The sequence below is a fragment of the Panthera tigris genome, chromosome A2 (genome assembly GCF_018350195.1).
Source record: "Panthera tigris isolate Pti1 chromosome A2, P.tigris_Pti1_mat1.1, whole genome shotgun sequence".
Classification (NCBI taxonomy): domain Eukaryota; kingdom Metazoa; phylum Chordata; class Mammalia; order Carnivora; family Felidae; genus Panthera; species Panthera tigris.
In genome coordinates this window covers 166,542,208-166,566,993 of record NC_056661.1, presented here as the reverse complement: position 1 = coordinate 166,566,993, position 24,786 = coordinate 166,542,208, and the positions used below count along the sequence as shown (strand labels likewise).

The 24,786-nt window shown below is 54.9% G+C and overlaps 1 protein-coding gene across 11 annotated transcripts in view; it reads left to right on the top strand.

The window, feature by feature from the left end:
* PTPRN2 (protein tyrosine phosphatase receptor type N2) overlaps nucleotides 1-24,786 on the top strand; it is an 809,627-nt gene that overhangs the window by 726,974 nt on the left and 57,867 nt on the right. For all 11 annotated transcript variants that reach the window (XM_042976545.1, XM_042976559.1, XM_042976565.1 and 8 more), the window contains one exon: nucleotides 177-371. In XM_042976545.1, coding sequence (XP_042832479.1) covers nucleotides 177-371 — 195 coding nt within the window. The remainder of the gene's footprint in view (nucleotides 1-176; nucleotides 372-24,786) is intronic.

Sequence of the window (24,786 nt, the reverse complement as noted above, 5' to 3'; positions counted from 1 at the left end):
TCTGCGTATTGAGTATTTATGTGTCTGTACGTGTGTGGCCGGGTGTGCGCATCCGTGTGTGTGATCTGTGTGTGCGTGTGCGTGGCTGCAGGGGAGAGCCCCCCGTGCCCCTCGGCTCTCGGGCCGGGCAGGGCTCGGGGGGGAGGCCACACTAACCTGCCCTCACCGTCCCCCAGGAGCTGTGCCGGCAGCGCATGGCCACGCGCACGTCGGAGCGCCCGGAGGGCCCGCACACGACCCGCATCAACAGCGTCTCGTCCCAGTTCAGCGACGGGCCGATGCCCAGCCCTTCCGCCCGGAGCAGCACGTCATCCTGGTCGGAGGAGCCCGTGCAGCCCCACATGGACATCTCCACCGGCCACATGGTCCTGGTAAGGCCCGCCGTCCGTGCTGTCGGGAAGGGCCGTGCCCACGTCCGCAAGGAGGGGAGCGAGTGGGGGCGGGGAGGGCGGGGCTTACGACGCCCCTGCGTCCCATCCGTCACATACCCGGCCGCTTCAGAACCGTCAGCAACAAACCTGACCGTGTCGGGCAGCCGGCCAGCCGGAGGCGAAGACCCAGGATGTCCGGGCTCCGCTGACCCAGTCCTCCTCGTTTATTTAAGGCAGGATGAGGATGTGCGGATGCCGGGGTCTTCCCAGTCTTCCGCCTAGACCGCGTGCCCCCCACACACCTAGTCGGGATTCCATCCTGGTTGTCTTGCTTTCAGTGGGTGCCTACTGTGTGCACTGCTGTCGTCCAGACCGGCGTCTGGCTCGGGTAGACAAATGTCCCTCCCCTCCTGCTTCTGATTAAAAGTGCCTGGGGGCAGAGGTGGGGGCTCAGAGCCCAGCTCTTTCGTAAGAAGAGACCCTGGAGACCCTGGAGCGGAAGCCCCCACCGTGGGACCCTCCCTCCTGTGTGTCGGGGGACGAATCTGTCCCTGTCCTGTCTCTTCCCAAACCGAGTGTCGTCCTCGAGGCCCGTGCGCGGAGAGGCTGTGTCTGAGTCTAAGAGAACTGTTCCCGATTCAGCCTCTCTTACGTAATGGCTTTCTTCTGAAGGTGGGACACCGCCTCCCGTTTCCTGCTTGTAGAGCTTACGCGCTAAGCCACTAGCCATTGTTCTCCTCCCGGATTCGGATTCGGGCAATGAGAAGCAGAGTGTGCGGCGGCCGACACACCCCCAGATCAGGGCAGTGGTTTTCATGGTCTGGTCTACGTCCCCAGTGTCAGCGTGGGACGGGCCCCGAAAGTTGTGTTGGCTGTCTTTAAACACTTAATTTTGCGGAAAGTTTCCTTGTCTGTTCATCGACAATATAGGCTGGTGAGACCCCCAGAAAGCCGGCAGCTTAGTCCGCTCCGGCTGCCACAACAAAATACCGCAAACTGGGGGCCATAACAACAGAAATGTGTCTCCCAGAATCCTGGGGGTTGGACGTCCAAGATCAAGGAACTGCAGTTGGGTAACTGGGGAGGTCCCTTCCCCTTCCTAACCAGAACCTTCTTCCACGACGACCCGCCTCCTGGGAGGGGCTCCGGTAGCCAGCCCGCCCCTCCCACATCCCCGCTCCTGGTTCCTGCCCAGCCTTTCCTCCCACGTCCTGACCCTTGGTGGAAACACGGTCTGTGCTCAGTCCACCTGCTTGTGCATGGGGCTCTCAGCACTTGCTGCCTCATGCAGGAGTCCTGACTGTCCTTTGACCCGGCTTGACACGTGGGTTCAGGCCCTGTGTCGTCCTTCCTTCCGCCTTGACCCAGCTTGACACGCGGGTTCAGGCCCTGTGTCATCGTTCCTCCCCCCCCACACACACACTTATCTTCATCCCAAGCACTTCCCCTGTGCAGAGCCCAGAGGCCTGGGGCCATTGGCATAAGTGAACCACTTAGCATTTTTACAAAACTTCTCACTCACTAAAAGCACGTAAAATGATTCCTCTTTTAGGCGCTGAAACTGTAGTCCGTTCTTGTAGGGAATGGGGAAGGCCACGGAGCACAGTCTGGCTGGACCAGAGTCATGGCCAACAGTAACTGGCGTTTCCATTATTGGTTCACAAATGGCCCTCCCCCTCCCAAGCACAACCTGTAGAAACGTGCGCGTGTCAGAACCTCAGGAAGGCGCCGGAACGCCTGACCTTCTAACTCATTAAGCCTACAAGAAAGATAATTCTGCGGTGATCAGTCAACTCGACCCTCCGTGAGGAAACTTCAGTGTTTATCAGACAGCTACACGATGATCTTCCTGAACTACACGCCAAGGATTCAAAGACCATCAGATAAATGATGCAGGGTCCAGGCAAATCCCAGGCGCCAACCGTTCCGATATCCCGCCGCTCCCCGCACCTCAGGCAGTTGTGACATTCTGCCTTACGGGTAGAATGGAATCCACAGCAGGGCTGTTTACGTTTGCACAAGGTGGGAGCAAGGAGCACCCCACAAGGAAAGAAGGGCCAGGTTATCTGGAGAGCATACTCGTCACTACAACCTGCGGCCAGTGTGCAAAATCGGAACGTTTTCTTCAGCAAAGGGTGGGACGCACGTTTGAAGGCATAAGTGCCACGGGAAGTTAAGCCAAATGTCGATCCTCGATCCTCGGGTCAGAGCACCTTCAGGAGCAGCAGGCCTGGGGGCGGGGCTCGCCTGGGGGCGGGGCCACTGAGGGCGGGGCCCGCGTGAGGGCGGGGCTCGCCTGGGAAGCAAGTCGGCCTAGGGTGAGGCTAGCCTGGGGGACGCAGGGTCAGCTGGGGAAGGAGTCCCCTCTTGGTCTCCTGGTCACTTTCTGCTGTAGCATCCAGGGCTGCCTGTGGCGCCTGCCTGGATCTCCTGCCTGTGATCTCCTGCCTGGAAGCCATAGGAAGAGAACTCTAGAAATAAATACTCCACCCAACGAGCTGGTGTTCCTGCTCAGACCAGGGGCATCAGAACTGCCCTGCTGGGGCACCGAAGGGTCGGCTCAAGAAAGGGGTCCTGGGAGGCCGGTCTGTGGACCCCAGGCTTCGTGGCACCGAGGGAGGTGGTGCTGGGTCTGGGTCCCACAAGCTTGAGCCACGGCCTGCCGTGGCCAGTCAGGGCGCGGTGATATTCGTGATATTCGCAGAAGGAAGGGGCATCCGGGAGGAGGGAGACAGGAAGGGAGGAGCCTGGCGGGCTTCTGAGTGTCTGCAGGGGACCAGGGCGGTGTGCCCTCAGGGCTACATGCAGGTTTCTGAAAAACAAGTGACCCGGGAAGTCAGGGAACTACTGTAAACATCACTGTGTCTTGAACGTGTGAGGAGACACGGGGGAGACGCTGTGAGGAAAGGCATCGCCTTTGAACTTAGCTGTTAAAAAGGACCCTTTCCATATCACATTTGCTCTCGGACGCAGGAGCATGGCTGCGCAGTAGGTGCCAAGAACAGGTCACTGTCCCCAGAGTCCCCAGGACACAGGTGCCTCTGTGAAGCAGGTGTAACAGAGGACGCACACACGCGAGAGTGTGCAAGGAGCGGCCAGGACGCGTCTACCCCAGCCTCAGTGCCCTTTTGTACAGGCTGGAAAGCTGGGGACTGGTGCACAGGGAGCGGGGACACGGAGGGAAAGTTGGCTTGGTGCTGTCCCCATTACGACCGAAGGAATAGAAAACCGAATTCAGGAAAACGGTGCTGGATGGTCTCTTAAAAATACATCTCCGCCCACGTTGAAGGTGAATCTGCAGTGTGATTTCCTTCGCCCTCGGAGTACGAGGCAGGAATGGGCACCACTGAACATTCACACAGCAGCCGCTGCTCAGACCCCGTGAGGGGGGAGCCGACGTCAGCCCCGTTTCCCAGGTGAGGGCGACGAGACCAAGTGCTGGGATGAGTGCACAGAAATGCACGTCCCAACACGGGGAGGGACTGCAGGCTTCCCGCCAGGGAGAAGGGAGGAGCAACCTGCTGTAGGTTTGGTGGCTGCAGAAGGGCATGTGCGCAGGGGAGAGGGGGGAGGTGCGCAGGGGAGAGAGGACACGTGTGCTGAGGGGAGATGTGTGCACAGGGGAGAAGGGACACGTGTGCACGGGGGAGAGGGGACACGTGTGCGCAGGGGAGAGGGGAGATGTGTGCACAGGGGAGAAGGGACATGTGCTCAGGGGAGAGGAGAGATGTGTGCACAGGGGAGAGGGGAGATGTGCGCAGGGGAGAGGGGAGATGTGCACAGGGGAGAGGGGAGATGTGTGCGTAGGGGAGAGGGGAGACATGTGCGCAGGGGAGAGGGGAGATGTATGCACAGGGGAGGGGGGAGGTGCGCAGGGAAGAGGGGAGATGTGTGTGCAGGGGAGAGGGGAGATGTGTGCACAGGAGAGAGGGGAGATGTGTGCACAGGGGAGAAGGGACACATGTACACAGGAGAGGGGGGAGATGTGTGCGCAGGGGAGAAGGGACACGTGTGCACGGGGGAGAGGGGACACGTGTGCGCAGGGGAGAGGGGAGATGTGTGCACAGGGGAGAAGGGACACGTGTGCACGGGGGAGAGGGGACACATGTGCACAGGAGAGAGGGGAGATGTGTGCACAGGGGAGAAGGGACACGTGTACACAGGAGAGGGGGGAAATGTGTGCACAGGGGAGAAGGGACACGTGTGCACAGGGGAGAGGGGACATGTGTGCACAGGGGAGAGGGGACATGTGTGCACAGGGGAGAAGGGACACGTGTGCACAGGGGAGAAGGGACACGTGTGCACAGGGGAGAAGGGAGATGTGCTCAGGGGAGAGGAGAGATGTGTGCACAGGGGAGAGGGGAGATGTGCGCAGGGGAGAGGGGAGATGTGCGCAGGGGAGAGGGGAGATGTGTGCACAGGGGAGAGGGGAGACATGTGCACAGGGGAGAGGGGAGATGTATGCACAGGGGAGGGGGGAGGTGCGCAGGGAAGAGGGGAGATGTGTGTGCAGGGGAGAGGGGGGAGGTGGGCAGGGGAGAGGGGAGATGTGTGCTCAGGGGAGAGGGGTGATGTGTGTGCAGGGGAGAGGGGAGACGTGTGCACAGGGGAGAGGGGAGATGTGTGCAGGGGAGAGGGGAGATGTATGCACAAGGGAGGGGGGAGGTGTGCAGGGGAGAGGGTAGATGTGTGTGCAGGGGAGAGGGGAGATGTGTGTGCAGGGGAGAGGGGAGATGTGTGCGCAGGAGAGAGGGGAGGAGGTGCGCAGGGGAGAGGGGAGATGTATGCACGGGGGAGGGGGAGGTGCGCAGGGGAGAGGGGGGAGGTGTGCAGGGGAGAGGGGAGATGTGTGTGCAGGGGAGAAGGGACACGTGTGCGCAGGGGAGAGGGGAGATGTGTGCGCAGGGGAAAGGGGAGATGTGTGCACAGGGGAGGGGGGAGGTGGGCAGGGGAGAGGGGAGATGTGTGCGCAGGGGAGAGGGGAGGTGCGCAGGGGAGAGGGGAGATGTATGCACGGGGGAGGGGGGGAGGTGCGCAGGGGAGAGGGGAGATGTATGCACGGGGGAGGGGGAGGTGCGCAGGGGAGAGGGGGGAGGTGTGCAGGGGCACGTGTGCGCAGGGGAGAGGGGGGAGGTGGGTGCCCCCCGCATCTCCCGCCGCACCCAGCACTCCACCTGCACCGCCCCCTGTATGCCCGCATCCACTCCGGACTCCCCTCTGACCCGCTGCCTCCCACCAGCCAAGGGTGTCGCGAGTCCCCTGCCAGCGAGTCCCCTGCCTACCCAGGAAGGCTGCCGGGACGGGCGCATGGGGAGCCGGCGGGATGGAGCAGGGCCTCGGGCACCTTCATCTGGAGAACCGGCACCCGCCGGTCTTCCTAAAACGACCTGGTTCTGTGGCTCCTGGCGGCCCTCCTCGCGTGGCCCTGCTCTTGGAGCCCCGGGCCAGCGCCTGCGGCTCGGTGACCACTGTCCTCACGGTGACGGTGGCCGGCCCCTCCCCCGGAGCCACCACTCGTACAGTCCCGTAGTTTTCTGTGACTCGATGTCCAGTAGTTTCTCTGTTTCATCCTGCTGAGGGTAGCGGGCAGCTTTCACACGCGAATGTTCCAAGCACACGGCCCGCGTGAAAGGAATCGTAGGCTCAATTTCTGCAAGACCCTGGGTCACCCAGGATGCCTCCCGTTTATCTCGAGAGATGTTGGCAGACTTCCTGCCAAAACGTCTGACCGATTGACCGTCCCAGCAACCATGATGCACACAGTGCCCGTGTCCCCGGACGCCCCGGCCTCGGGCACTGGCCGGCCTTCGTCTTTCCCACCGCTGCATGGGAAGGCTACTCAAAAGCGGCTCTGATTCACACTTCTCTTGTTGTGCGTGACATACGGCGACCTTTCCTACGTCTGGGAGCCACGCGCCCTTCCTTCCAGAAGTGTCCCTCGAGGGCTGCCACCGCCCGCCGCGTAGACGTGCCGCACGTTTTCATGGTACGAACCACGGACACCAGCGAGAGTTCACCGGACTCGACCTCGTGGTGACACCGCGTCACCCTCGTCCCTCCTCTGCGCCGATGAGGCCCTCCGAGAGAGAGGCACACTGACAACGCCCGATGTGGATACGTTTCGGTGAGAACAGAAAAGAACCGTCTGAAAAGTCACACTGAGCTACCCAGTGGGCAGGCTCAATGCCTCAGGACGGTGTGTAAGAATCGCGGGCCAGTGCTGTGAGCCGGCCAGGGGGCGTCCTGTGTGGTGACGTCAGTAAGAGGAGCCTGAGGGGGCACAAGGGCCTGGCTGCTGTGGGGTCTTTGGGCCTCAAGGGTCCTGTCCTGGGGTCAGCAACACACTGGCACCGGCACATAGTCCCCGAGGCTGGGAGTCGGAGATCACGGTGTGGGCGGGGCTGGCTGCCCCCCGGGGCCTCCCTCCCCACGCGTGGACGTCGTCTTCTCCCGTGTCCTCACTGGCCGTCCCTCTGTGTGTCTGTGTCCTCACCCCCTCTTCTTATCAGGACACTAGTCACACCAGATCGGGGCCCTCCCGCCGACCTTGCTTTACCTTAATCGCCGCATTAAGGCCTCATTTCCAAATACGGCTGAGTCCTGAGTCAGGGGGTTGGGGCTTCTGCACAGGAATGTGGGGGGCGCAGCGAGCCCATGACAAGGGCTGGTGCCTGAACTACCCCGTGTCCTGCAGCTTGAAGCAATGACAGGCCCCCGTCTCTCCCGTCGCGTCCTCCGTGCACCGTGGGGACTGAGCGAGTGGTAATACTGTCGCACCCCCACCCCCACCGGCCCCAGCACTGGCCCGGGACCTGAGGGAGAGACTCGCAAACCGTTCACGTCTCCACCGGCTTCCAGGCACGGCTCTGTTCCCCTGTCCGAGCCTCACCCTCCTGCCCGTCCCCGTCACTGTGAGAGGAGACAGGTCCCCAAGAGGCTCCCTGGGAAGGGAGGTGGCCAGGGAGTGTTCATGCATTTACAAACAGCACATGACAGTTCTTACATCAGGCCTGACCGGTTTCTACCCAAGAACTGGCCCTGGGGACAGGTGCTTAGCGTGGGAGGGACAGGTCACGACCACCCACTCTGTGGAAGGGTTTCACAGGGTGGGGCATGACTCAGCCAGGTGTTCAGGGTGCTGGGCCCCCGGGGCCAAGTGCTCTGTGTCAGAGAGATCACCTGTGTCTCCTCCCGAGGTTCCCTCACCGCTGGAGTGGGGGGGGACAGGGCTCCATGTCTGCATGGCTGAAACAGTGCTTGCCCCCCACCCCATGGCCCGCTCCTGAGGTGCCCAGAGGCTCCTTCGGCAGCTGGGACACTGGCCACCCTCAGTAGCTTGGTTTTGACACAAGACAGGGAGTGTCACTTCTGTTCAGTCTTTATTGTGGGGAGTGAGTTATTTATTGTACTTTTGATGGGGGGGGTGTGATTTGCCTTGTTATTTTTAAAAATCTGCTTTACTGTTTAAAATGCTAGGATGATGCTAGAACGTTTTCCCGGCTTGTTAGAATTTCTTGTCATGAGTAAATCGGGTAAAACATCGTGAGTAAAGTCAGGTGTCCAATTATATTTGTTGAATTAAATAATCAAATGCTAAATTTGATAATGAGTAAGTCTGTGAGGCGAAGAAATTAAAACTGATACCCAAAATAGGGTGTGGAACGTGTTTATTCATATATACGTTCACGGGAAATATTTCCTGAGTGTGCAGTGACCTCCTCGGACTTCCCCCAGATCAACCTGACAGGAAAAGCCACAAGAAGATATGTGTCCTTCTGGCCCCTTCGGTTGCCCGTAGACTGGAAGGTGTGCACACAGGGCCAGGGGAGTGGAAAGGCGGCAGGAGACCTGCAGGCCCAGGATGGAGTAATGGGGTTGTTATGTACAAAGCAGTGTGCAAAATTAACAATATATAAGAAGCAGTTTTTGAAATTGCGTGAAACCCACGGTTCCACAAATAAGTCACACGTGGGCGAGCATTCACTGACTTTTGCCCACCTGTGTATCCTCAGCATCTAGCTCAGCTCTCACATACACCAGGCCGTGAATTAAATTGTCCGAATGCCCAAGTGAAGCAGATGGTACGTGTCTCGCCCCTGAGAAGTTTACCATCTATCTGAAGCGGAAAGGGGTTAATATCTAGGAAACACTGGGCGTGGCCAAATGCCAAATCGTGCTCTTTCACCAGAAGTCTTTTCATTCTTCATGAAGGTGTGGGGCGGCGGGGGAGACTGAGGAGGGGCGCTGGCCCCGAGGGGTTCTGGGCACCGTCTTGGTCAAGGAGGGAGCGGCGCTCTGGGGTGGGCGGGAGACAGAGTGGGCAAGGGGACCCCTTGTCAGAGTCCCCAAGTCAGTGCCCAGGACTGGAGCCAACAGTGGGTGACAGAGGAGGCTAGCACGCACACACGGGCCACACACCGCATGCGGGTTTGTGCTTGATCCTTATGCAACCGCTACCGTTTCTTGAACAGGAAAAGCGATGGCCGTGTATTCACTTCTTCTCTTCCTTGTGTCCGCTCGCCGGAAGGTGAGAGAACATGTGGGCCAGCGAGCCGGGGACCGACAGGGTCAAGACCAGTGTTCTCTGATGCGTTTGCCTGAAAATGATTTTAATTAGCTCTCACACTTGCATAATAGATTAGCCAACGGTCAAATTCTAGTTAATTTTTTCTCATTACTTTAAAAATGCTGTTTTCTTTGACACCACAGCTGTTGAGAAGGCTGTTTGCGACTGGCCCAATGGCCGCTCCTTTGGGGTTCACTCTACTTTCTTCCTGAACCCTACACCTTTGTTGTTCCGGGATCTCCCTGGGCCCTGTCTGGGTGCAGACCTATTTTATTATTCTTATTTTGCTCTGGCTTTACTGTGTGTCTACATTGGACAGTCCCGATCTTACATCCGTTCTCAGAAATGACCAGCCATTCACAATTTATACATGACCATCTGTGTTCTCTCCTCTGGTGGGAGCACATAGGGTGTCCCGTGGCCTCCCATCTCTTCCACATTTCCTCTCGTTGTCCCTCCGTCCTGCCCCCCAGGCGACTTCCTCGGGTCTGTTATCCGATTTGCAGTGTTTCTCTTCCACAGTGTCTAATCGACATGTGACCCATCCACTGCATTAATAATTACAAGGAGTATATTTTTCATTTGTACTTGTTCTATTTATTCTTTTTTGAATCTGTTCTTACACTGTCGATCCTCACTGCAATATCTTCAGTCATTACAAATGCATTATTTGATTGTTTCTTTTTTTTGTAAATTTTGTTTAATGTTTATTTCTGAGACAGAGAGAGAGCATGAGTAGGGGAGGGGCAGAAAGAGAAGGGGACACAGAATCCGAAGCAGGCTCCAGGCTCTGAGCTGTCAGCACAGAGCCCGACGCAGGGCTCAAACTCACAGACCGCAAGATCGTGACCCGAGCCGAAGCTGGACGCTCAACCGACTGAGCCACCCAGCTGCCCCTTGGTTGTTTCTATCTAATGCTTCTATCATCCAGGTTCTTATGAACCTGGTCCGGCTCTTTGATGTGTTTGCTGACTTGCTTATGAGGGTTTCTTGTCTGGTGGGTTCTGTAATTTCTATCTCTCATAATTTTGTATAGCCACACTGGGGGTGTTTAACCCGAGAGAGGTTCTGAGGTCACTTGGCCAGACACTCTGGACTACCGTTAAACCAGGACCATCTTTATATGAATTCCTTACCTGGAGATTTTCAGACCACCCACATACTGTAACTTCCAGCCTCAGTCCTAGATGAGGCCTGTGGTCCAAACGCCTTCCCATTCTGAATCCGGGTGGGAACAGACACGCTTCGTTGTGGCATGAGCAGGCCCTTCCCCTGGGAATGGGGTCTTCTGGGGTTCCTGGGGGCGGGGGGGCTCCCACATCCACCTCCTTCCCTCCTGCCTGGCAGGGTTTCCCCAAGACCCCAAACAGACAGAAAAACCCAAGACCCTGGGTTTTAGGTCCAGGAAATCGTCTGCCCTGCTCTCCCTCAAGGTCATGAGCTTCCCACTTGACCTGCTCTTCATTCTGGATGTCCGAGGGTTTCCCTTAACCTTGTGAAAGGCTGACTCTGCCGTCTATCCAACATTTCTGCACGTCTTGTAGGGGAGGCTCTTCGGGTCAACTCACCCTTCATGTCTCTGGGGCCAGAAGACTTAATGCGGGTTAAACAAAGGGCGCACAGAGCGAATGGTGCACTGCCATTTGACTTCACGTCACCTCGACAATCGCACCTGAGAACCAGCTTTATGTCCTGGTAATAAGGAAAGACATCTAAAGGTGGCAACCTGGTGTCAAAAGAACCCAGGCAGTGACCTCACGCAGGCAGGTTCCCCCACTTTCCTGTCTGCTGGCTAAGGGGCGACCTCGCTCCAGAAACGCTTGCACGCCCGTCTGTGGGTGTGCGCTGCAAGGAGCCCCGGCCGGCGGGTGGGGCGGACAGCCCAGTGGACCCTGCTTGCTGACGGCTGGTGGCCGCGGAGGACTCCCAGGTGGCACGCGTGTGGCGGCGGCGATGAAGGCAGCTGGTGGCTGGGGTGGCTCCGGGCCCCGTGGCTGTGCTGCGCGGGGACAGAGAGCAGGCGGGTGACAGCCGACAGCACACTCCCTTCCCCCGTCAAACCCCGAGAACCTGGGGGCGTATAAGGCAGGCAGTCCCCACACGACTGGCAGTTGAGCTGGAAAGAGATGGAAAGTACGGTTGGTAGTCTTATCTCTAGCTTTTCACGCTAAAAGGGGAAGATAATTTCTGGGAGATGGGCTCACTTCTCTTTTCTACTTGGAGCTCCTCCTTTCAGAGGCACCGAGAAAAGAATGCTTGCCAGCCAAGTGCTGGTCACGGAGGCTGAGGCCCGAGCCCCCGCTTCCGTCCACGTCCACAGGGTGGGGGAGCGCCGGGGACTCAGGCCTCATCCCCCCACGAGCGAAGGGAAGACAAGTGTTGTGTTTCCTGCCGCCCCCTCCCCGTTGGTTGCTCACAGAAGGTAGCCCGTGAGCTACCTGCTTTAGGAAATTAAAAACCAAACGGTTCTGGTGTCCGTGAGCACTTCAGAATTTCTGCAGGTGTTTTCTCGTAAATGCTGAGAACCCAGCACCTCCCATCTGGATACGAGAGAACGTTCCGTCTGTGAGGCTCTCTGGGGTGCCCTCCACTGACTCACTGGAGTTCTTCATTCTCCCTCAGCACCCCACCAGAAAGTCGTCAAGTCCTAAGGAGAACAAAGTGCTACTTAGGGGAGGCCCACTGCTCCGGGGCGGGGCTGTCTGGGCTGCTGGGAGACAGGGTCTCTCCTTCTCCTCTCCTGGGGCCTCCCCTTTGCAGCCGCTCTTGTCCACTCCCCGCGAAAACGAAAACGGCCCCTCGGGCACTCTCATGTCAGGTGGGGGAGGGTAGCGGTGTTGGGTCTTGGAGGAGAGAGTCTGCTCCGGTGACCAGGACTTGGAATTGGCCATTTGGATTGATCATCCATTTGGGGAGGGGGGGGACGGCCACCCAGACACGTGCATCTGCCGGCACGCGGCGGGGAAAAACAGCTCTTCAGAAACCGCTTTGGAAGCACTTTGAGGAGTCAGCCTGAGTCACGGAACACCGGTGGAGACACAGCCCACGAGCCACCCTGATTTCTCCACGACACCACGTCCGCCGGGTGTCACCCATAAGCTCCCCACAGTGCCAGAGGGGACGGTGGATGTTGCTGATTTGAGACAGCCTGTGTTCCTGCTAGAGCTTGTGAACAGGAGGCCTTTTCGGGGTTTGGTTTTCTTAGGCCTGCATTTCCATGCCTCGTTTTCCCTCTCGTAGCCCTGACTTTCCCATCAGCGCTTTGGAATCCAAGGTTGCTTTCCAGCCGAATTTTGTGCATTAATGGGAATCCTAAATAACTTACGGCTTAAAGTATTTTTCGTCTGTCAAAGGGACACGGTTGCGGCTGAAATCAAATTCTTATCTTCTCATTTAATAAAGACCGTGTATTAATTTATACGGGTAGAAACTTGTAAAACTATTTGCAAACACATTCTCTCCTCTTGTTCGGGTAATTTATGAGAAATAAATAGAGATGTAGCTTTATCAGACAGCTTCCTTTTCCAGTTACACTATTCGGATTTCTATTCCACATCAAAGGCTCGGGGACATTAACTTGCTTTGTAGAAGTTAACGCCGGTTTCCTGCGCTAAACTGTAGTCAAACTTTGATTTTACAGATGGAATGATTTACTTATTGCCAAACACGGAGGCTTCAGGCCGGTGAGGCGAGAGCGAGGGGGCCCGTCGGGGGCTCTCGTTCCCGTGCGCGTCCTCCTGACTTCCCATCTTTCGGAAAGGCGATGTCCCGCTGATGAAAGTCAGACACCTTAGGAATAAGCGCTTGCTTAGAAGACAGCTCTTTCAAGAGTTTCAGATGCCACGGGCAGACATTTCATTTAAACGTTTAGCAGGCAGAAATTAGTAGAAATAGGTTAAAATGGAATTACGTTTTTCTTTAGATTTGTGTTAATTGAAGGAGCTGCAGACCAGCAGGCCGATGTTTTAAGTCGCCGCATCGTCAGTTGTGGGGCTGGGGGAGGGGGTTGTTGCTGTTACCGTCTGTAGACCAAAATTGCGGAAAGAAGGGAACCACACAAAAGATATTTGGTAAAGGCAGGTGGTCTGGATGAATAATGTGCCTTTCATTAACATAGTTCCCTTATTAACTGTATAATTAATTGTACATAGCCCAGGGAAGCTGTGGAAATTGCATTTTGAGATGTATCAAAGCGGACTTACGCCTCAGACTTCCATGCAATTCACCATTAATGAAGCCAGAGATGGAACCCTCAAATCTATAATTATTACTTACTCTTTGAATGACAAGCAAAGGATTTTATCAGCAGAGTTTTAAATGAAAGGGGATTAGCAGCTAATGTTGAAATTGTTAATCTTCCGTATGAAAATAATTTTGAAGAAAATGTTTTAGTGGAAGGAGAGGTCTGAGGAAAGCATTTGCCATTAAAATCGCCATTTTCTGCTACTCCGTATGAATTTGTCCCCGTTGACAGCAGGGTGCAAATATTTTTGAAAGTGAATGAATATTTTATAGGATCCAGAGGTGCTCATGCATTCCAGGAATGGATTATGCAATATTCCCAAATATCCCGGCAGAGGTGAGGGAGTCCGACAGCCAGCCAGAGAAAAGAGCCAATGCTGGAAAAATTGAAGTCTAGGAGCATATTCTAAAAGAAATGGAAATTTGTTTAGTAGTGTAGAGCTTTGCCTTCCCCCACTTCTGGGTGCTCCTTTGATTTAAGATCACGAACAGTAAATATTGTTAGAGAAAACTGTTAAATGAAGCGCTGGTGCCCGTTTGTCCCAAAAGATCTCGTTGGAGACGCGGCGTGGCTGCAACACCGTAAATTCGCGGGTCCCCCCCCCCCGCCCCCCGCCCCGCGCGGGGCTCTGAGCCAGAGACCGTGGAGCTGTCGCACATTCTCAAGACGGGATTCATACGACAAATATTTATTGACCACCAAGGCTGTGCCAACCTCCACGCCAGACAGTGGAGAGACTGTAAGGGGTAAAATAATTGGCCTATTGGGAGTTCCGAAAATGTATCTTACATTTATTTCGTTGTCCTGATTTTTCCCGCTGACTTGATGGCGGGACTAAAACACTAAGTTTATAGCGCCATCTGGTTAGAACTCATGTCACTATGAACAGGAGAAAGCCAACGTTCGGGCTTCTAGACGCTCTGGAAGGTTGGTGTGGGAGGGACGGTCCCTCCTAGGGCCTGCGGCAAATCCGACATATGTTCTGGGCTGCAGGTCATTCTAGAGCCCTGCGCTGGCTGGTGGACAGGCGGGACTCGGGCTCTGTTGTGTTTCTTTGGAAGTTCTGAGCTGCCCCCCTCCGCCCCGTGCGGTACAGATGTGTTCTCTTAAAAATTCTTGTTTGCTCAAACCTGATGTCTTCTTGCTTTCGTTCTTTAAAATATAAAAAATGTATTTTAATGCACCGGTCCTATCGCTCCGCTCCAGATTGTGAATGTCTCGTGGAATTTTTTGTGGCATCTGGGAACCAGCTCATGATTGTAGCAGCAATTTCATAGCTGGAGCCCGGGTGGTCTGAAGGAGGCAGCACGGTATTTCCAACCTATCAGGGCATAATTTGCTCACTAGGGTGACGGCTGGCGGTCACGGGCTCCTAACGTAGCTGCGCTCGTGTTTGTGGGTGCGCACACACTCGAATACCTTTGTCTGCGTTTTAGAATGGCCTCATTTGCATATACGTATATCGAAGGGCTCCAGGTTAATTTCGTTGTTCGGTTGATTTTACGTTTTAAATTTTGGGTGAAGCGATTGGCCGTTAATTTTCCGCGGTGCTTTGGGCAGACTTCAGTGAGATTTTGTGCTGCAAAGACGAAAACCAAGCAGTGCTATCAAATATCTGAACATTTTGTCCACGCAGCCAGAGCACGAAGGTTGTTGGAAATATCAGGAACGTTGATGGACTTTTTTGGATTTTACCTAGACTTTTGACTTTGGGTAAAGGAAGGCTATGACCTCGTCTCTCAGACCAACACAGCGGGACCTTTCTCCGCTGTGGTCGTGTGACAAAGGGCTGAACGAATTCCAGAATGTTTTACAAAGTGAAGGGTTGCAGAAATGTAGGAGTATGAGGACGAACAGGTTGGATGATCAGATGAGCAGACTAAAATCCTCTCGTTTGCTCTGTTAGTGAATCTCGGCAGCTCTGCCTCCAGAACACGGGACGCGTCTGCCCGTTTCTCTGTGCCCTCTGCCGCCGCCGCTGTCCCCGAACGCCAGCCCCTGTGACCTCCAGTGCAGACGGCCCATCTTGTGCACTTAAGTCCCCGCCTGTAGTGACAGCGACGTTTTAAATCCACCTTCGCCATCACACGCCTCCTTTGCCTAAAACGCGCCGGTGGCTTCCCACGGCTCTTACCGCAGACCTCAGCCTCGCCCACGGCCACCTGGCGCCCTCGGGATCCAGCCCCGGGCACCATCCCACCTCACTCCCTTTGCTCTGGCCGCCCCGGGCTTCTCTCTGCCCCTGGACCATGCCGGACCCCTTCCCACCCTGAGCCCTCACCCTGGCTGTTCTGTCTCCCTGTATTACCCCTCGATTTTTGTATGATGAGCCCTTCCCAGCTTGCGGGATGCACTTGGGAACCAGTTTTTCAGAGGGGGGCCTCCCTTCCGGGGGGTCTGGACCCCTGCCTCCCGCCTCACGGCACTTTTCATGTCACTTTTGTTGATTTGGATGTGGCCCGTTCTCCGGCAGAAGAAACCAGCCCCATGAGGACAGACTCTTTGCTGGGTCAGAACACACAAATGCCCCGGCTGGTCTGATGTGCTTGTAACAATGTCAGTGATGAGTGAATACATAGCTGCACGGCCAACACAGGGGCAGGGCTCTGAAGTAGGCGTGCAGGTGTGGCCTCCCTCCCCCACGATTAAGAGGAGAAATCCAGCTTTCACTCATGACTTCTCTGCCCTAAATTTAAACACTAATGACTGTACACGTATAGAAAAGATGCTGTAATTCTCTCAATTATTTTCCATCGCTTGTAAGTTTTCGTCTTTGTACCTTAACCTGTGCTCACATAACCTTAATTTTTAAGATGTTAAATAAGGTGATAAGATTCATAAAACCGTTTACTTAAGCTCGCCGAGCTGCCTGAAGAATGACCGCCTGAAACACAGAGCCGCCGCACGCGGCTCCCGTCTTTGTCCCCCCGCAGAGACCGCGTCTGTGGCCCCACGCGCACCCCCGAGCACCAGGTCGGGCTAGACGACGCCCCGCAGAAAACAAACCGCCTCCCCTCCTCCCGTTTAGTCAGAGGTAAGGAGGACAGGACTGCTTACTTCTCCAAGGTGATGAATTAGAACCTTTCCAGGACAGAATGTGTTCATTATCAACACTTTCCATCCAAGTTTTCGTCGTAAGTCTTCATAAAATTGCGACTTTCTTCTTCTGCAAATCTGTCAGGTAAAGGTTAGCGGAAGCCACAGACATATTTGACGAGCCTGTGTCTCCAGCGCCCGCACAGGTGTCTCAGCGTGCCCCCGTCTCTGTCCAGCACCCGCTAAAGATGACCCTGCGGCCGGGTTAATTATTTCCCGATTCCAGGAAACGCCCTGCAGGCTTCCATCCCTGTTCAAGACCTCTCTTTCATCCGTATGGTTTCTTGCGATTCTGGACTTTGTGCCAGATGCAGAATACCAAGACCAAAACCATGGTAAAATTATAGTGAAGCGCCCCCCATTGGTTAAGTGCTATGTCATCAAGGCTTAACTGGTGTTTGTGTCCCCTAGCCGGTCCCTGCGCCTTGCTGTCCCTCTGCCCCTCCAGAAGCACGTCGGTCGGGGCGGAGGGGGCTTCCCGGAAGTTCTTGGAAAAACATGATGTTTTCTTTAGAGCTTTTGTTTGTCTTTCTAGTTCTTGCATTTTTGTGTTTTATTTTTCGATTACGAAAAGGGTTTTAAATGACACAGGGAATTCCGTGTCACAGCCTCAAAACCAGCACCCGTGCTTTTCTGTCCCTTCCGGGCTGCATTCTGTCACCGTGTTGACTCCCCTCTGTGCCTGAACGGAGCGTAAGCTGGGGCTTCCTCTGATGAAGGCTCCATTTGGCAGTATTTGAGGGTTTCTCCACCACGTTAACAAGCACATTTCTACCACCGCAGGCTGCCGGGTCGCGGGGCGCAGGGCATTTCTGGGTCACGTGCAGACAGCCCTGAGAAGTTTCCAGGGGCCCCTGGGCTGGTCCTCAGAGCTTTCGGGGGAAGACTTTGGGGGCAACGACGCTGGCTCACACTTGTGGGGAAACCGCTTCTGCTGCCCACGCGAGGCCCCTGCAGGCCGGGCTGCCCAGGCGAGCGACGCATGGAATGTTCCCTCCTCAAACGGATTTCCGTGGAGGTGATTTTTTAACTGTATAAAAAGGAGGGCAACCGCGTGGTCCTTCGTTCATTCCTCGTGCAGGCTTGTTCAGGCTTTTCGTGCACACGCCCCAAACCGTGTTTGCTTTTCCCCAGGAAGCTGCACACTGACAGCACAGGCTTCGAGCCCTTCCTGGGTCTGCAGGCGGGGCTGTTTTTAAGGACAACGTGCGTGCCTCCGCTGTGCGTTTAGAGGGGCACGGCACGAGCGTTAGCCTGCCGTGAGACCAACCGTCCCAGAGCGGTCGCGTGGGCCGGGGTGGGGGGGGCTGCCCCGGTGCGGGGCCGCACCGTGTGCTCCTGTTGTGTGCGTCTGCTGGCAGTGGGGATACAGCCATGGGACTCAGGAGTCCGGCTCCCAGCACCTCTTGTCCATGCTGAGAAATGACAAAACTGTCCTCGGATCGTTTAGCCAGATCTGTCCTGGGAGCTGTAACTATTCCAGATTTCTGATTTTGAACTTCGAATATCTTAACATGCCCGCTGCACGGTAAATTACGTGCAAGCGTGTCGGGCACGGCAGTCTGCAGAGACGGGTGCACAGCCCCTCCTGATGAAGCCGTGGCCGTGGCCGTGGCCGCGCGAGCCGAGCGGCACCCCTGACCCCATCGAGCCTCTGCCTTCATTTTTCGTACTTTGTGCTTGGAATTCAAGCATTCAACAGAAACATTCCCTCCACTGCGTTAATGAGGACAAGTCACGGTGTTTATTTTCAAAGAGAGAAACGGTCCCCGTTTCCCCAAAAGGCAGCGGAAACAGCTTTCTCCTTGCTCTTAAAGGCTGTCCTCTCCCAGCCGACCTCACGACACCAGCCGCAGGCCCGTCACGGGCACGGGCAGCGGGCGTGCGCTCTCGCAGAAGGCTTGATGGTCACGTCGGTCAAGTAACGTGGCGAGAGGTGCCAGGGTAAAGAAAGGAGTGGAAACAGAGCTTCGCGCGCAGAAACTGGGCCTTTCCAAACCCCAGCCTTCCTTCATACGCCTCAGCCGCAGCGGGAGGACGTTTGCTCCTGGGGTAAAACGAAGTTTCGCCGGGATGCTTTCTACTTGGTTCATATCGTACCGCAAAGCAGTGGAGGTCTCCAGACACCCGTGAGGACGCCGCGACGTTAACGGCGCCCATAGATGGTGACTGAGGGGGCATCATGCTGAGTGTCTCGCTGACTGGCACGTGGTCCCGATCCGTCTGAGTGTTAGCATTTGGCCCTGGGGGTTCGTCTCCACTGCTCGCTTTGATACTAATGCAGCCGCCCGCACCGCCCAGCCTCCCGCCCTTCATCGCTGGCGGTAAGAGCGCGAAGGAACACGCGGTGTCTCGGACGCTTCACCAAGCTAAACTCGCGGTCCCCCCGGGCTCCAGCCGGCCCCTCCACGTGGATTTGGCGGGGCGCCTGCGGCAGCTGGGACCCAGGAGGCACCGGACGAGCCAACCGCGGGGACCCCAGCTCTGCGGCCCGGGTCCACACGGCCCCGGACGAGTCTGCACGCTCCATCGTCCCGGCGTCGGGAGGCAGGCGGCAACACTTCCTGCCGGCATCGAAGGGTGGACGTTGGCCTGTTGAATGTGGTGAAACAGTAGTTGTAAGAAGTGGGACCATCTCCCTGGTGATCCTGGAAACTGCCCTTGATGTTGCCACTAAACCAAAGCCCTGAGACCTCTCCGGTCATGGCTCGGGCCGAGGGCGCTGAGCCAGCAGCACCGCAGGCTGTGACCTTCCTCTCCCCGCGCCGGAAAACATCTTCCTAAGTAGCCGCCGGATGTCTCACCTTCTCTGCGCTGGCCTTTTCCAGTGACTCCTCTTCTCAAGACTGGCCATCAGACTTCTCGCTCCCTACGCAGGAGTCAACGGAAGGCAGCCAGTAGAGAGGAAGGGGCTGGGTTCTGGGACCATCCCTGATTTCATGGCAGCCTGAGCACGTGTCGGTTCTATCCACACGACGCAGAAGCCGAGTGCTTTCGGAAGACCACCGACCCCCGTGAAAGGACACAACTTGGAAACCACGAACCGCGTGTTTGACGGTGCTTCCTCTTAGTCGCGTCTCTGGTGGTATTTGTGACGGTGTCGCTACACTCGCTTGCAGCAATGGTGTGTCCCCAGTAAAGGTGCCGCCGCGATCGCCCCTTGAATTCTGCATCCAAGCTGCGGTCAGTGGCTGGTATTGGTGGAGATGTACTGTGTCATGGCTGATCAGGTAATGGCAGTGTCCCCAGAACTGCGGTACAGCCACGGAATCTGGAAGGGAATTAAAGAGATTCCCTCTTTCTCTAATTTTTTGTAATGTTTAGTTGTTCTTGAGAAAGAGAGGGATATAGTGGGAGCAGGGGAGGGGCAGAGAGAGAGAGGGAGACACAGAATCCCAAGCAGGTTCCAGGCTCCGAGCTGTCAGCAAAAGCTCCTCCAGGCTTTCCTAAAGGCTTTGTGGATGGTAGCCAAAACCATCTCCTGAAGACACGAAGTGCTCTTGTGGTTATTAGCAAAACCCCATTATGTTGCAGAGCATCCCAGATGACCTATATTTCTAGAAATCACTTTCCCGAGCTCACGGCGTTGACAATTCGATGAGAAAACACTGCAGAAAATATTTAAGCTATCTTGACAAACTGTGGACACGTCTCCAAGCAGTAACATTTTTGTCCCAGAGGTTTGGGATTCCGTGTAAAGTTACCCCGTTAAATGTGGAGGCCAGTTTGTCTGACACAGGGAACTGTTTGAAAAGTCCTCTGGCGGCACACGGTCCTTGTGACCCAGAAAGTGTTTGTAATCTTCCTACCCGTGGTCTAATAGCGTGAGCGAGAAAAAAGAAGGTGTAAAGTGAGGAGCTGGGCTCGCAAGAGGAAGATTAAACAGGAGAACCTCTGATGGGGTGAGTGTCTCACAAAATAGGGCTTATGAAAGCTGGGGTCCTTCTCACCTCGCAAAGAACTCAAAGGAAATGCTGGAGCACCGTCACCTGGCGCCATGTGGCCCGAGGCCGGTGTCAGCCAGCGTGTGCCGGTTATAACTCGGGAAACCACCTTCTGGAACCTGCGGGCCTTTTCCCACAAGCGGTGGGATCTGGGAATTACCCTTTCTGCGAGCACATTAAGCCTGGATCCCAGGAAAGTATCAGAATTCAAGAAGGTTCAGACAGCTCCCCGCTCGGGTCTCACCTGAAATCAGCTGGAATAAAATCCCGATGGAGGGCAAGAATATGGAAATGCGATGCCGAGTTCTTCCGGCCAAGAACCCTTTCAGAACCTCTCCCTCCGTCACCCACAAATACTAAGGGTGCAGTGAGCAGCTCGGAAAGATCAAAGACCTGCTTCCAAACATTCCCGACGAACCACAGGAGCCATGAAAATTCATGTATCTAAGCTCTTCAAATTGAACCAACTAACACCGAGCACCGGCTCTTCAGACTGCCCGTCGTGGGGGACCCCACCTGCACGTGCCTGGCTCCCGTCTGGTACCATTAACGAGTACTTTGTGTATCCCAGGGCTTCCTTCTCAAAGCTTCGATTCGGAGGTACTCACAAGGGCCAGGAACGGGGGCCGTGTAAAGTGATGTGCGTGAGACGGGGCCCTGACCAGCAGCTGCTCGCAGCTGGGACGGCAGGTTCTAGAAACACCCCCATCACACCAGTGATGGCGCTGTTGTATCCCGAGCACAGGAGTTCTCACACAATGACAAAGAAGGACTCGGGGAGATGACACAGGGTCTGGACTCAGAAGGAAGAGGAGGGGCTCAGGGAGAAGAGCTTTCTCAACCGTTGCTGTGTCTCCAGGCTCCTGAGGCTGCCATTACATTGCAGTGGCCACCACGCCTACTGGGTATGGATCATAGACATGCTGCTTGGGTAACCCAGAAAGGAAGAAGGCGGTGAGGAAACATATAATGAACCATTCCAAAGCCCTTATGTTACCTTTAAGAGCAATTCTCCCAACTTCCAGGACACTCTAATGCATTTTTTTTTGGATGCTGTCATTGACGTAAAATGTTTATTTGTAACACAAATTACTTCTAGAAATTTCCAGGTTATGAGCAATCATCCAGCAAATATTGACTGTGTGCCCAAAGCACATGCCAAGTGAATGAGACATGGGCCCCATTTTCAAAAATATTGATCTCATGAGAGGAAGAAGATCCTGACACCCCCCCCCCAACCAGGCTGTAGCACAAAGCAGAATGTGATTAATGTCACAGGACGTAGTTTTTTAAAATAGTAAGTGTCTGACGAAGAGGGTGGAATCGTAGGAAAGGAGGATCAGAGAGGCTGGCAGTAGGCACATCTCAGACTCACAAAGGAGACAGGAGCATTTGCACTGACCTTAAAGTCTGGATAGATTCATTACAGAAGATTCCGCGTGAACAAAGCATAGAGAGTGATGGCGATATGGGGTGGAACATCAAAACACTGGGAAATAGTCTTATTGAGATAGAAAGGCGCAGGTTAGTAAAATGAAGTTTAGACAAAGGGCAGTGCTAGTCTAGGCTCCATTAGTGATTTCTGAAACGGATGGTGTCTGGAACCAGAAGTTCTGTGGATGTGAAGGTCAGGGTGCGGGGAGAAGGATGCAGCAGTGAGCCAAGACAAAACAGCAGCATCCAGATGGCAGACCCAAGCTTAGGTGCTGCCCCTGACTGCTGGGGACTTCGAGCTCATGGTTTCACAAATCTAGGCCTCGGCTTCCTTGAATATAAGAGGAAAGCTTCATCTCTGCTTCTTTTCAATTCAGGTAAGAAAGTCCTGTAATAAAAATGTTGTCCAAAGCTGAAGCGATGGTGATAAGCAAGGGGGAAAAAAAGCGGCCGAAGCACATGCCAACAAGGGTGGGGCTTATCGAAGCCTTATGGTTAGCTCTGGGTGGTGGAGTTATTAGTGGCATTTGTTTTCATTCTGCTGACCTTCATTATCTTTCTTTTCTATGAATGCTACATGTGTAATAAAAATGTACAGACACATACACACAGAGATAAAACAAAAGTATTAGAATGTCAGTTTTTTTTTTTTCAACGTTTTTTATTTATTTTTTTTGGGACAGAGAGAGACAGAGCATGAACGGGGGAGGGGCAGAGAGAGAGGGAGACACAGAATCGGAAACAGGCTCCAGGCTCCGAGCCATCAGCCCAGAGCCTGACGCGGGGCTCGAACTCACGGACCGCGAGATCGTGACCTGGCTGAAGTCGGACGCTTAACCGACTGTGCCACCCAGGCGCCCCGAATGTCAGTTTTTAAAACAACTCCAGCTACACACTCACTCTGGGGGAAAGAACATGAGCAGTGTTTCAATTACACGTTAATTTACCCAGTTATTCCCAAAAGCAACTGTGTCTGAGGAGGGTTACTGTACCTGTTCTAGTTCATACGTCCCACACCCTTGAGAGACAGGACCCCACAGGCAGTTTGTTTTTGCCGTTGTTTAAAACACATTATTTTACAGACAACATGGAAATATCCTCTCCTGTCACAGGTGAATAGCATCTTGTCCCCAAACATGAGACAGGAAAGTCTCCTAAACCGTGAAAGGGGAAATTACATCAGTTTAATATAAGTGATGTTGCATAAAAACATTAACAGAATGGATCAACTTGAAATGCCCCGAACCGGGCAGACACAGGAGTGTCTATGGAAGCAACACAGGCCGAGAGGCTGGAAAGTTATCTCAACTTTCATAGAATCAAGTTATCACTTTAGAAGACTTTGTCCTCAGAAAAACCATGTCTTTGCTCCCTCCTCCGTCTTACCACCAAGCTTCCCTCCTGGAGTCCGGTGTGTATTTCTTGCCATAAGTTTAGAAATTGAATTGACCTTGCAGCCTTCACGCCCCACAGTTGAGGTGACTGTAAACCCATAAACAGCTGCAGGTGCAGGGTCGGAGATAACATCCCGTGCCTGTTTCGCAGACGATATCTGATCTTGAGGAAAGTTCGGAAGCACTGAAACCACACACGTGAGCCAGAACTACTCCTCCCCCCGCCACACCATGTTTTAGCTAGAGGACTATTTCACAAAACTTAAATATTGTATCATGCTGAAACGTCCTTATTAGGACAACTTTGGCACAAAAATATGCATCCGATATTCCATAATGATTGTCTCCAAAAAAAGCAGTTTGCAGTTGACGTTTTCTGGATTGGGCCACTTAAATTCGCGTCCTCCCCATGTGAGGAAACTGGAGGGACTGGGTGGGGGTCCCAGAGTCGGGCCCTGGCAAGGAGGGTCCAGGGCGTGTCACGGAAAAAAGCACCCACTGTGTGGTTCGTGTGGTTCTCCATCATCTGCACAGAAGGCTGTCAGCTGGTTCCCTCAGTGGCCTCAGCAGGGGCCACGAAAGATATGTGACGGTCATAACCCAGGTCCCAGCTTCTGGTCACAGCCCATCGCCGGCCCCCCTCCCCGGGCCAGGCAGACCCTGAAGGCGATGCCTTCCCTCCCACAGCGCCCACCGAGGCACCGGCTTTCCGTGGTTCGTAGACCAACATGGACAGAGTAGGTGCCTGTTGAGTGAATAACAAAACGACTCGAGTCCACGCTCGTCCAAACTGCGATAAGAGGAAGGAGGACCCAGCAGGACTGGCTTGAGTTCCCTTCCTTCTCCCCGGGCCCCTTGAGCCCCGAGCAGCTGGCCGGGGAGGAGACATGGAGCAGGCCTGTCCCGGTCCTTGTGGGGGCCTGAGCTGGGTGCTCACTTGGGGTGACAGGACGGTGGGGGCTGGCGGGGTGCCAATCCTTGGGGAGACGTCGGGGTGCCTGACCACTAGAGACCCGGACCTGCGTGCTCGCGTTCTATTTTGTTGGTGGGACTAGCTGAACACGTGTGTCCACACACAACACACTGAAGAGCACAAACAAGATGTTACAGGTGCGACCCTCTTTCCTTCGGGCACGACAAAGCAGCTGGGGTTCGGTCATTTGCAATGTTTTTCCTCAAAATCACGGTCGTTTCACCACTACCTAGATTGGTGAGATGCCGGCCCCTGTGGTTGTCTTTGTGGGAGGGAATGTTCCGGAGGCATTTCCTCGTCCACGTCTAGCGATCGCTGATGACAAGCAGGTGCCCGGAAAACTTAGAGCCAAGCAGCCGAAGGTCAAGGTGTCTGCTTCCATCGCTTCGGGTCTGTGTTTTTCCCGCTACAGGCTCTGTGTCGTTTTCTGTGTTTTTACCGCCACAAGCTCTGTGACGTTTCACGCATCAGAGCAGCCAGTATCTTCTGCATCACGCCCGCTGGATCCAGAAAAGTGGGCCAGTTCAAGGAAAATGGCTTCTGTCCGGACACGTTATCTACACCAGCTTTTGGTCAGGTGACCAGGTCTGGCCCTCCGTGTGCACTTCTTTCTCCCCGGTCAGTTCATAATAGCGGACAGGGCCCCCCCGTCATGATCCAAGTGTCCCTGATGCCCAGGCTCCGCGCCCGGAGCGAGCACATTTTGAGCCCCCGGGAACCGACCAGCAGAACACGTGTTCTTACTGGATCCGGTAGGAACCGGCT